Below are 13,692 nucleotides of genomic sequence, written 5' to 3' on the forward strand. Positions count from 1 at the left end.
TATTGCAAATTGTTTTTGTTACATGAAGGATGCAAAGTCCATTATAGGTATCCCATTATCTATAATGGTGTGTGGTTAGTTTCTATTAGGGTATCCACCAAATGATGAACACCATAATTGAAACCAAACGCAAGCCATTATAGTTAACTATGTTAATTCCATAACTATCATTGGGTCTGACATTATAATATAATTGCAGGGATGAATATAACTGTTTGTCAACTGTATTGTCTAAATGGTCCACAAACAATGAATGATTATATCTCTAGCTTTGAAATTGCACTGACTATTGAGTCTCACCCCTAAAGTAATCCACTTTTATTAATTTGATGGTATTTTTTTATGAAAAAGGTAACTATTCTATTGGAACTGGTGGAACTGGTTGTCAGAGCTTTTTACTGGACCCATCAAAAGGAGGGGGTACATTAGAGGTCCTGTTTCCTTAGTCTCTGACCTATTCCTTTGCTTGGAGGCTGAGTGGTGGACGTGGGGGCGGGGGGTGGCTTCATATGCCTAGGGCACTAAAATACCTTGTCCTGGTCCTGTTTGGCTGTATAATACAGCTGGCATCTTCTGGTTATGGCGCTGGCTCAACTCCCGAGCCTGCTCCATACACCTGCACCAGAAGGATGACTAATATGTACTTGACACATTGTGAAGAGTTTTAATTAACATTTGGTCCCAGTGCTAACACCTGGGACCCACACTAGTGAGCTGTTAGCAGGTCCTTTGCCATCTGCAAGTAAATACAGAGCTGTAAAACCATTGCACATGTAGCGGCCATTCTCAGTTATTGCAGCTCAGGTTCCATTGATGTTACTACAAAAGTTGGGATGTTCCTGTTATCAGTTATTTGGTAGGGGTGCTATGTTTGGTATTAAAGGTCTATGCTTATGATGAATCAATATCAGGAGCCTTGGACAGCCCCTTTAAGGGGCAATAAAAATAATAAGATAATAATAATGAAAAAATAATACAAATATAAATATTAGCAAACATAAACATTATCTTTACAATAGTGTGAGTAGTTATGCAATCCACTAAAGAAAGACATGAAACCATAATATGAACATAGAACTAAGACTTTATTTTTCATTTTTGTTTTACATAATGGAATTTCTGACAGCACCTGACATTAATAACTTCCACTGTCAATAAGCTATGTACAATATATAATGCAAATAAATATACATGTGGCAGCAAGTTAAAGTCTGGGTCTAGTCTATCATTAATATACTTAAACTAAGCATGAGGTTTCATTCATTCTGGTTAGAGCTCATAAGCCTGGCTAGCTTAGTATGATAGGAATGCTGGCAGCTAAACAATTGCAAACTGGCACACAAAGGGCAGGGTCTCTCTGCAGTTTTTATCAAACCACTTACCAATAGCAACAGCAGAGAGAGATGCACAGTTCTCTTGCTTGCCGCCATCAGGTTGAGTGGTTATTTCTGTTTCCCAATGTTTAAAGTATATGCGACTACCAGTCATATCAACCCAGGATCCTTCATTAGCCATATCATTGATGCCTATCCACACCTCTGATCCAGAACCTAAGCTCCTGCGCACATAATCATATAACGCATCATTTTCATCTCCGTTCTCTGGAGAACTCAGGATTCCGCCTTGTGAAATGCAGGCGTCACTGGCTTCACGGTAAGTCTTTGCTTCCGGAAAGGACAGGAAACATTTGCTTAAAGCCTTGGAACCCTTCAGGCAAACTACAAAGATAATAAGGTTAGAATAAATTTACATAAAATAAAATTCATTAGCAATTAAAAAGCCATGTGTTAATAGCTCTTGTTTTGCAACTTTTTGATTTTGCAGAAAAAAGTAACATTTTCTCAAACTGGCTGTATAATCATTTTTTTTTAAGTTTTAATGTCTGATAATAAAAATGGCATTTTAGTAGCATTGGAAGGTGGATCAAATAGAAAAATGCTAATTTTAACCCCATAAAGATTGAGCCACTTTTGGCCTTAAAAATAATCAGTCAGTAGGATCAACCTTCCTAAGCCATCTATATGGGCATGCAGGTTATAGAAAGTCGAATAAATGATACCTTGATATCTGTGATCCAATGTTTTATTCTAGAGAAATCCACATTTTTTGTGAAAGAATTATCCACTACGTTGACAACCCCTTCTTGATCTGAATGTTTGGCGCTGATAAAATAAAAATATTTATACGCACCTCCCATGATTGCGCCATTCCAGCAGTGTCGGTTATGACAAGTGAGCCCGGCGCCCAATCAGCAGTGGGGTCACCTGTCTCTGCCTTCGGACAAATCAAACATGAACAGGAAGCCAGGGCTGCGACTGCTCTCTGAATTCCTCATGATGTTTGATTTGTCTAAAGGTGGAGACAGTGACTCCAACTCTGATTGGGTGCAGGGCTCACATATCATAACAACCGCACTAGCGCCCCAGGGAAGGCAAGTGTTGACACCTCTGGAACAGCGCAGCCACCAGAGGTGAGTATAAGTGTTTTTATCTTAGCAGCGACAAACAATCAGATTGAGTAGAGGTTGTCCTAGTAGTGTGTAAGGCTGCCAGGGTGGTAGTTGTGGCAATGGGCTCTACTGTTCCCACACCCTAGCTCCCCTCAGATAAAATACAATGTCCCTTCTGCTGCATGTGCAGCATGCGCAGCAGTGCACTCATGGTTACTGTCAGGATCCTCTCATGTTCTGTCACTTCGGCTCAGCGTTTTTGAGCTCCACAAAACATCTCAGAGTCACATAGTTCTTTTCCAACAGATTAACTTTACTATTCAGCAAGGCATTCATGACACTGGCAGCACAGGTTAAACAAAGAAACATCTTCTTATCTTTCCCTGCCACCCTGGCACCCTCTATCCTCTCTAGTAGCTCTGTCTCCGATCCCTGCTATATCTGTGGACAGTTTGTGTCCCATCCGTGCCACCAGTGTCACTATCTCCCTGTCAGCCCCTTATCTGGTTCCAATAGGGAAAGGTACCAGGAACGCCATCTCAACTGCTTTTGCCCCAGTTGTAGACCCTGGATCCTTCTTGGGGATGGTCCTTTTGAGCTGGTGCCCGACTGCACTATTCACCGCCTGGGGCCCCTTACTGTTGTAGCAGCTTCATCCCCATGGTCAGCCATCTGCTTTCTTTACTGCTCACACCTTGCCCTGGGCAAGCCTGTCCAGGCTCAGCTGCCTATACAGGAAGTCCCTCTCGTATATCCCTATGACTCTGCCCTGCTCTGCTCTAACTCCTCCCCACTGAATAACCCCTTGCTACCTATATATGACTAACACTCTTATCTATCCTACTGTATTCTCTAAGCCTATGCACAATACATAACCAAAGCATCACATTACAGTACACACACAATACTATAACATTAATCAACGACAAAGTGCCGCATGTAATATGTGAACAGTGTCCAGAGGAGAGGAAGCAAGTGAAGGTCCCCCGCCACATCCTTACAAGTGGACAACCCCTTTAATATGTAAATTTTCATCCCCACCTTTGGATGTATGAAACATGAATATGAAGAGGAAGTCAGAGAGCAGCTTCATTTCTGGCTTTCTTTTCAATTTGCATGAAGGTTGGGACAGGCACCCCAGAGCTGATTGGGCATCACGTGTCATACAATTGAGAGCCCTAGGACCGCGAGTGCCAACACGGCAGGAGCGGTGCTGGCAAGAGAGGCAAGTATAAGCTTTTCATTTTATCTGGTCCAAACATTTAGATCAAGAAGGGATTGTCCTAGTAGTGGACAACCCCTTAAATATCTATGGGCAGGACACTGATCTCCCTGAGAATCTGCCTCCAGAGCTTATGTTAAATGAAAGGAGGAGTTAACCAAGCAAGACATATAATAACTCACAGTCTGCTCTTCTGATCTACATGTCTCACACTGATAATTTCACCTTTCATTTACAATAAGCTTAACAGCTTGTATACATATTTAGAGAAAGTGGATTTCTCTGAAATAAGACATTGGATCACAGATCACTTTAATCAGCTGTCTATGACCTACATGCCCAAGTAGATGACTTAGGAATGTTGACCTTACTGACAAATTCCCTTTAATGAAGTCTCATTTTTCCATTCTGACATCTGTCATTTTATGTGGTAACTTTAGAATGCTTCTACATATCTCAGTGATCCTACAACTGTTTTTCGTGACACATTGTACTTAATTTTAGTGGTAAATTTAGGCCAATAAATTTCCATTTACTTATGAAATTATCAGAAGTTTTATGAAAATTTTGAAAGATTCACAATTTTAAAAGTTTGAATTTTTAATCCATTACAGCAGCTAGTGATTCCAAAGAAAATGGATGACAAATAATATTTTCCATGTGTGCATAATTTTTCCAGCAAACTTGAAGGGCCTATTTATTGTAAAACCCACAGAAATTATACCATTTTAAAACCTTCACCCTCAATGTATTAAAAGCTGCCATCAGAAATTTTGTTAACCCTACATGTGTTCCACAGGAATTAATAAAAAGTGTTAAAAAAAATAAAATAAAAGTATACTTTTCCACTAAAATATTGTTTTAGGCATAAATTTATTTTCATTAGTTTCATAAGGGGTAGTGGAAGAAAATAAACCACACAAATTATTACTCAAATTCTTCCAAATGCTGCAATACCCCATATGTGGTTGACAACTACTGTTCTGGCACATGTCAGAGCTTGGGAGAGAAGGAGCATCATTTAATTTTTGGACAAAAAGACTTGGCTAGTATAATTTGTGGCCGCCATGTCGCAATTTCAGAGACCCAAGGCGCCAAAATTGCATAAACCCTTCACAACTGACCCCATTTTGGAATCTATATCCCTCCCAAGAAATGCAAAGCAAGTGAAAAAAAAAAAACAGGACACGAAAAGAAAAACTGGCAAAAAACTGCTTTAAAAAAATAAAAGCAACAAAACAAAAAAACTGTATATGTTACCACCCTAAAAAGGTTGATATGTCAGTAAGACAAATGAAAATGGATATTTGCACTACTTGTAGTCAGCACAGTGGGTATTGTAAGGGTTGGACCCCTAACTCGCAGTGTTTGACATGTATAATACCATAAAACTGAAAAAGGGGTTGTACTGGAAGAATCCTCTTATGTGAGGATGGAGAAATAGGTTAAAGCAACAATCTCATTAACAGTTAAACATGATTCATTGTGAGAAACTATATTGTCATGCCAGTGATGTCAATACCAGGCCTACCAGCAAAGCCAAGGCACATGGTCATCAGAATCGGTTGTATTCTTGACCACTATTTGATGCTTTTTTAGCTCTGCATTGTCATTTCTCCCTTAAAGTGCCCAATTATGAATTAAACAAAAAAAATTGTATTATAAACTTGCTTTGTAAACTGTCTATAGGTTATACAATGCAACACTTACTCGTCTGCAGTGCAACTTGTTCCTTCAGGTGCTTCACCTCCTGCCCAAGCTCGTGCAATTCTTTCTTTAGTTCGTCATGCATTTTCATGCTGACTCCATCTGCTGAATAGGCAAATAAAAATGCTCGTTTATTTTTCTTATGTCACCTCTAGTTCTTATTGTTGAAATGACTGTCTCCAGCAAGTAGCAGTTTTCATTCAATGTATACAGTGACTGGTCAGGTGGGACTTTTCTCCTGTTTTTTATTCTGAGTACTGTCAGGGGTGGTTTTCTATGCAACTGATTACTTGGCAATGATGTATCTCTTGTCATATAAGCCAGGTGGTGTTACTGTGTAAGGGGTGTACCGGGACCGTGTGATGCTCCACTCCGTTTCCTTATATATTGCCTTGTATATAAAGATATTATTTATCTGTATGTATATTGTTGCCTTATATTGCTGCTAGAATATATATGACATTGTATAGGAATAGCTATTTTAGGAGGAGCCAACTGTGGATAAGATAAGGGGTTTTCCCTGGTTATAGCAGTAGGGCCTTAGATCCCGGATAGTGTGGTTGCCTCAGCAACGTTTGAAGCGAGAAGCCCAGCCATCCAGGGCCAGTGGGCCAGAAAGGCAGCAGTGGGAACAGAAGCTGTAGCCAAAGCCACAGCGGAAAGGGATGCAGGTCGCTCATCATGTGACAGCTTACTTCATTGGCAGATGCCCTCTTGTCTGGGGCAAAACGGACAAGGGAAATCCTGAACATAGTAAAGCTGAACAGAGAGGGTGCTGCGGTACCGGATGGAATGGTACGACCCTGGCACCCACTGGAAGACTTAGGAAAGAGTTCAGGGAAAGTGAAGGTTGTGAACTGTATGAAACCCTATATTGATGCTGTATCTGACATGGACGTGCTGCGAAAGGAAAGAAGTTACCATATTCGTTTACAGTTGAAATTGGACTGCGTCTCTGTTTGTGCGCAATCATATGGAAGGGGTCTTCAGCAACTCAGAGGAGACCCTGAAGGTGCAGAGAGGCAAGTACACCGACAAAAGGACATGGCTTATCTGTGACGAGAGACCAGGGTGCGCAACAGCCATTAGTCTCAGCCACGACTACGGCCCTGGCCCTCCCTCACAACTGCATGGCACCCCCCAGCCAGTGTCGGATTGGGGTGCTGAGAGCCCACAGGTAGACTTGGCTCTAAGAACCCACTTTATACATACATCCAAATACCTGTTAGGTGTTATTCCTAATGGAGCGAAGTGTCGTCAGTAAAATACGGAAGATCCTGCATATCTAATGTGCCCTCACAAAATCTATGATGTATAATTGTGGTTGTTAGCATTAAGTGCATCTCTGCAACTGCATAATATTATATTACAGGACAGAGAGGGATGAAATGTTCAAGTATTTAATGGAAATACAGAATCTTCTCCTTATTGATATAGAATAGTGATGAGCGAATGTACTCATAAGGTGTTATCTGAGCATGCTCGTGTGCTAACTGAGTGTCTTCGGCGTGCTTGAAAAATATGTTTGCTTGACTCGCGGCTAATAGGCAATCCCTGCATGTGTTGTCACTGTTGAACAGCCACGAGACATGCATCTGTGGGGACTCGAATATATTGTTCGAGTACGCTGAAGACACATTTTTGCAATTTCACCGCACTTTTAATTTTTTTCCCATTTTTCAGGACACGATATCTTAAAACCAATGGTGACGTTCAAAAGTACAACTCGTCCCGCAAAAAACAAGCCCTCACGTAGCCATATTGAGTTAAAAATAAAAAAGTTATGGCTCTGGGATGAAGGGGAGCAAAAAACAAAAAAGCAAGGGGTTAACAATCGGTTTCAGGCAAAACCATATAATACAGTACCAACAGACATCGGACAGTAGACAAATGTACTGAATAACTAAAGATCTTTCATAAAACACAGTAACATAGATAGCAAGGCCGAAAAAACAAATTTGTCCATCCAGTTCAGCCTATATTCCATCAGAATAAATCCTCAGATCTCCATCCTTCTAAAGAATCTAATCACTGTAAGATATAACATTGTTACACTCCAGGAAGACATCCAGGCCTCTCTTGAACCCCTCGACTGAGTTCGCCATCACCACCTCCTCAGGCAAGGAATTCCAGATTCTTATTGCCCTAACAGTAAAGAATCGTTTTCTATGTTGGTGAAAAAACCTTCTCTCCTCCAGATTCAGAGAATGCTGCCTTGTGACCTTTACCTTCCTTGGTATAAACAGATCCTCTGAGAGATATTTGTATTGTTCCCTTATATACTTATACATGGTTATTAGATCGCCCCTCAGTCATCTTTTTTCTAGACTAAATAATCCTAATTTTGCTAATCTCTCTGGGTATTGTAGTTCCCCATCCCCTTTATTAGTTTTTTTTGCCCTCCTTTGTACTCGCTCTAGTTCCATTATATCCTTCCTGAGCACCAGTGCCAAAACTGTACACATTACTTCATGCGCGGTCTAACCAGGGATTTGTACAGAGGCAGTATAATGCTCTCATCATGTGTATCCAGACCTCTTTTAATGCACCCCATGATCCTGTTTGCCTTGGCAGCCGCTGCCTGCATCTGGCTGCTCCAGGTAAGTTTATCATTAACTAGGATCCCCAAGTCCTTCTCCATGTCAGATTTACCCAGTGGTTTCCCATTCAGTGTGTAATGGTGATATTGATTCCTTCTTCCCATAAACTAGAGTGCAAATCCAGTCACTGTGCGTATACAGAAGGTACTGTGCCGTAGCTAATGCCTTAATAGCACACTGAGGTGTTGTCACTATATGTGTTAAAGTAAATGTGTTCCTTATTTATTTTACTAATTAAAACCAGACCTCTTTTTGGATTGTAGATTTTTTGGTCTGATACAAATATGTCAGCTCTCTGCTTTTTTTCTTCTCTCAGATAACAGCATGGAGGGGATTGTTCATGGCAGATCAGAGTGTGAAGATTCGGGAAAGCATCTATAGTCTTAGGTAGGGCTACAGGCTGTAGAAAAGGAGGAAAGCACAAGATTTTTCATGAAATTTAGCTGGGGAAATTACCGTACTCCAGGAATAAAGCCTTGCTGATACATTAGAGGCACAGAGAAGCAGGATTCTGGATCTTACATCAAGTGCAGGTGGAAAATCTTTAACACTTAACTATTAGAAATTGCCAAAAAAATATTTCCTCTAACACGTGTTAACATTTAAATAAAGTAGAAGCTGTCGAGTTACATCATCCACATGATTTGGAAGAGCCTCTGGTCTCCATACATTCCCCAGTGATCACAATCCCTCTGTTCTTTTTATGCTTCTGAATGTCAGCATAGTTTATGATCATTGGCCTGGACTGCATTAAAAGCAGAGGCTTTGATTCTCTCAAACATAAGGCCACGTCACAGGTGAAAGTGTCATTTTCAGTGATATGTTATGGTCTAAAAATATTGCTCATCCAATTATCAAGGAACATGAGGAACTGGCCTTAAGTTCATAACATCTTGATTATGTAAAGTTTTCAGAGAAATCATAAACCTCATGATGCTGTACTCATTAGAAAATCACTGCAAACCTCAAGAACTACTGTAAATCCTCATGATGTTAGGAGCTAAACTGACACTACTGCCAGATGCCAATGTATGGCCTATCTTATACTGTCACTTAAATGGTCACCATATAGCTATGCACAATCTGTTTTGTCAACCTGTATTTATATGTATATATTTTTTTAACTAAAAAAAATAAACCACTAATATTAGGAATTTAGGAAAACCATAAAATCATACGTAATAGATGTCTACAACATATAATATTGCAAGATTTACTGTGAACTGTAAAATGACAAAAGAGTCAGAATTAACTTGGCTTCAAAGAAAACCACAAACACAGACTTTTGATCTAATGTTTTACAGATTGCCTAGAAATTTACAGCAGGTAGGTAACTCTTATACAAAAGCCATTTACCGTATTTAAAAAGTCATTTTTATACAAACTTAGTTTCATCATATGGAGAAAAGTATTGGGACACCTACACATTGCACCTACTGGAGCTTGTATGACAACCCATTCTTTAAATCCATAGGCATTAATATGGAGTTGGTCACAACACAGTCAGGCAGTTCCCAATGCATATTCATACATGAGGCTGCCAGCTATTGAAGTCTGATGCACCACTCCACAGAACAAGTGCATACTGCTGTAGAGTCCTTGGTGGCTTGCTTTACACCACTCTGCCCAATCTTAGGTATTGTGCACGAGTTGTAAGCCTTTCATACAGCTGCTCGGCTATGACAACCTATGCCAAAAAGCACTCGGCACGGTCTTTGCGCCGATGGTAATGCCAGAGGAGGTTTGACGCTCTGCAGTTATTGAGTTACCAGAGCTTTGGTGTCTTTTATACACTGTGTGCCTCGACAATTGTCAACCTCACTCTGTAAGTTTGTCTCCACTTTGTGGCTGAGTTGTTGTGGTTCCTAAACTCTTTAGCTTTTCAATAATACCTCTTAAGGTTGATCATGTATCATTTAGGAGGAAAGGTAATTCACAAACTTACTTGTTGCAATCGTGGCAGTAGTTTGCTGGAAATCAGTCAACTCTTTAGACCGACTGTTCTTTTCACAAACATTAGCAGATAAACTGCATGGCTAGAGGCTGGACTTCATACAACTGTGGCAATGGAACTAAATGAAAACCCTGAATTTATTCTGAGATGTGCCCCAATATTTAGTATACCAGTCTATTACAATTTAGGGTTGGTGATTACTTCTACATTTGATATCTACACCATCCACCGGCACTTGAGTAACGAAGGTGACTGGAGAATTGGAGTCTGTCCACCACTGTTATATAACCACATCATAGAATGGAATAACATAGAAACAGAATTCTTGTTTTTCTCATTTAAATTCAGTCTCTATTGAGGGCTGGCAAATGCCTGTAAATTCATACGCAATCTGTGAAAATGTCCTTAAAAATTTTAAAAAAACAATAACAACACAAGTGATTTTTTTTTTTTTTAGTTATGTTAATTATTAAACTGTCAACAAAAATCAAACAGCCCTTTAAAAGTGACAAAGGGACAAAAAACGTTAGCAAGAAGAAAACAATCCAGGTTTAATGTAAATTATCAGATAAATTAACATTGTAAATCCATCCATTGGTAAAACAGAATGACCCCTATTCTCCATGAAGGAGTTCTAAGACAAGCATGTCTTTGGCCAAAAGCTTCTTACCTTTACTAGTTTGCCTTTGCTTTTTCTGCTGATAGGTGACTTGGGCGAAGCAAAAAATGCACAGAACCAGACAGGCACGTCTGAGCTCCATGATATTCCCACCGCTGGCAATCTACTGTTTGAAGCACACTGTGTTCCTGCACTTTAACTACGCCTATAATAAAAACATGCTGTTCAGGAACTCCTCCATCCAGGCCGTGCATTCATGATTCTCTACAGAAGTTATTGATAACAGTAAAGTTATAAGTCAGATGCTTACAGCACATTGCAAACTTAGGTCAAACACATACATGAATTAGATGATATGTAATAATATTTAGAAGATGGTTTCTACTTCGACAGCCCAGCAAAGCATTTTGAAGTCTTATGTTCTGTATTGCACTGTTTTCACACTACAATTAGTTCTTCTTCATCATTAATCTGTCGCACTTAGGGTGAGTGGACACGCTGCAGATTCTGCTGCGGATCGGCAGTGGTTTTGGCCCTGCGGATCCGCAGTAGTTTCTGCTGCGTTGTACAGTACCATTAAAATTAGTGAAAAACAAAAAACGCAGTGCACATGCGGCAGATTTTTCTGTGTGGATTTGCTGCGGTTTAAAATCCGCAGCATGTCAATTCTTTGTGCGGAATCCGCAGCGGTTTTACACCTGCTCCATTGTACAGGTGTCAAACCACAGGGCAAAACCGCAGGCTAATCCGCAGATAACCCGCAGGTCTTTTGACCTGCGGATTTACCTGCAGATTTTGCCAAATCTGCATGGAAAAATCTGCAGCACAATCCGCAACGTGGTAATTGACTGGGACATTCTAGCAGCTTTAGTTTCTTTTTCTGAAACCAAATGCTGAAATGTTCACCCTTGATTCATGTTCATCATCCTGGTAGATGGCAACAGATCTTTATCAAGAATGTCTCTGTACATTTATCCATTCATCCTTCCTTCAACAATACAGAGTTTGCCAATACCCTATGCTGAAAAACAGCCCCACACCATGATGTTCCCACCTCCAAACATCACTGTTGGTATGGTGTTTTTAGGATGATATGCAGTGCCTTTTGGCCTGCTAACATGATGTGTATTATGGCATCCAAAAAGTTCAATTTTGTTCTCAACTGCGCCCTTGAACAATGTTTTTTCTTCAGCAATTGAGTCTTGCAAGGTGATTGTGTATACAGACCATGAAGGTTGAGTGCATAGATTCTAGTTTTCTTTGAGACCATTGTATTTGCTGATTTCAGATCTTTCTGTAGCTCTACACAGGTGGCACTTGGCTCTTAGACAACTCTTCTGATAATTCTTTTCACTCCTCTGTCTTAAATCTTCTGGATTATGGACCCAATAGTGCTCACTGGAACCTTCAGTAGTTTACAAATTCTTCTGTAACAAATGCTATGAATATGTATTGCAACAATAAGGTTACAAAGGTCTTGAGACAGCTCACTGGTTTTACCCATTGATTGATGCTTCTTGTGTGGCACCTTGGTAATGAGACACCTTTTAATAGGCTATCAGTTGAACCAGCTGAGATTATTTTCCACCAAGTGGCAGGATTGCTTTCAAATTACTGATAGATTTTAGCAGGTGTCATGAGTGTCCATGGCGTTTTGCACCTCTCGTTCATATGTGTCATTTCTAATTATTACAAATAACTTAATTTAATAGACATCTATGGTTTGATTTCTTTTCCAGGGTAGATTAGATAGGTAGTTACCAACATCCGGTGAGAATTTCATGTCAATAGCCCCTTTAGAAATATATTTAATTAGAAAATTGGTGATGTGTTCAATACTTATTTCACTTGCTGTAAATCAATAGTACAGGTGAATATAAAAAAACTTTTTAATTTATCTTAATAGTTAAATCTGCTTTATCACTTCTTCCTTGTCCCGCGTCCTGAACTCCTCATCCACTTGGAAAAAACCAGCTCAACTCCATTTTGCTCAAGGCAAGGATGGACTGCCAGCACAGTCAGATGGCAGGTTACACTCGAAGGAAAAAAGAAGGGAAATAAGTGAGAAGCAGAATGAGAAAACGAGCACAAAAGACGCAGAAAGATCATGCTGAGTATTTCAACAAGTCTTATCTATCTAACCCATGATCTGGATTTATATCTACTATATGATTTTTTCAATGCTGCTGTTTAAATCTTTTTTTACTCACTTCATTTGGCTCTTTTTACTTATGTTTAGGACCTGTGTGAAAATTCCGAAGGGCTCACAAACTTTCAAGCACTACTGCCGGAGCAGTTTTCAGCTGACCAGCATTAATGCTGGGTGTCAGACTCCCATCAATCAAATATTGATGACGTATTATGGATAAATTTTCAGTTGTTCAACCCTGGACAGCCATTTGAATGGGAGATAAAGCACTGTAATCAGCAGTGGTCCCAAAGCAATGTACAACAAAAAGGAGAGGTGAGTATTGTGTTTATTTTTTAAATCAGTGAGTACATTGTGATGACCATAATACTGTATGGAGGACTATGGGGTTGAATTATACTATATGGAGGACTATGGGGGTGCATTATGCTATATGGGGGACTATAGGGAGTGCATTATACTATATGGAGGGCAATTCCGGTGAATTATAATATATGGAGCACTAGAGGGGGGTCATCATACTATATGGAGGACTATGCGGAGTGCATTATACTATACAAAGGACTATGTGGAGTGTATTATACTGTATGGAGGACTATGGTGGTGCATTATACTACATGAAGGTCCTATGTGGAGTGCATTAAACTATATAGAGGGTTATGGGGACTATTATAGGAAAGGATGACACCGGAGAGATCAAGCAGAATCCCACCACAGCCACCACATGTGGTGAACCACACCTTGCCACCACACCTGATGTCACTATTACGTCAGATGGATCACGTAATGCAGTCTCCCAACTATCACCAACACAACATCCAGAACCCCCTGGGGACATGTAAGGTCAGCTTAGCATAGTTTTACACAGACACCCCCATCCACACTGGCCCAGGGAGGCACGGGAGTTAGAGGATGTGGCCCATGCTGTCACTGACATGGAACCACACTCGCTCATAACCCTGACAGCCTGAAAGACCCCTTTCACTAGCACT

At 40.2% G+C, this 13,692-nt stretch overlaps 1 protein-coding gene across 3 annotated transcripts; it reads right to left on the reverse strand.

Moving 5' to 3' along the window:
* Nucleotides 1-1,066: 1,066 nt before the first annotated feature.
* CLEC3B (C-type lectin domain family 3 member B) lies at nucleotides 1,067-10,777 on the reverse strand. 3 transcript variants are annotated; one of them, XM_073550075.1, is made up of 3 exons: nucleotides 10,603-10,756; nucleotides 5,382-5,483; nucleotides 1,067-1,718 (listed from the first exon to the last, which is right to left on the reverse strand). In XM_073550075.1, the coding sequence occupies exons 1-3, from the start codon at nucleotides 10,691-10,693 to the stop codon at nucleotides 1,318-1,320; spliced, it is 594 nt and encodes a 197-aa protein (XP_073406176.1). In that variant the 5' UTR covers nucleotides 10,694-10,756; the 3' UTR covers nucleotides 1,067-1,317. The 3 variants fall into 3 exon arrangements, with proteins under 3 accessions (XP_073406176.1, XP_073406177.1, XP_073406178.1); XM_073550076.1 differs by having other exon boundaries at nucleotides 5,382-5,480; nucleotides 10,603-10,746; XM_073550077.1 differs by lacking the exon at nucleotides 5,382-5,483 and having other exon boundaries at nucleotides 10,603-10,777.
* Between the last annotated feature and the right edge of the window lie 2,915 nt (nucleotides 10,778-13,692).

This window comes from Dendrobates tinctorius, unplaced genomic scaffold (assembly GCF_039654945.1).
Source record: "Dendrobates tinctorius isolate UK_male_01 unplaced genomic scaffold, ASM3965494v1 ptg000162l, whole genome shotgun sequence".
Taxonomy (NCBI): domain Eukaryota; kingdom Metazoa; phylum Chordata; class Amphibia; order Anura; family Dendrobatidae; genus Dendrobates; species Dendrobates tinctorius.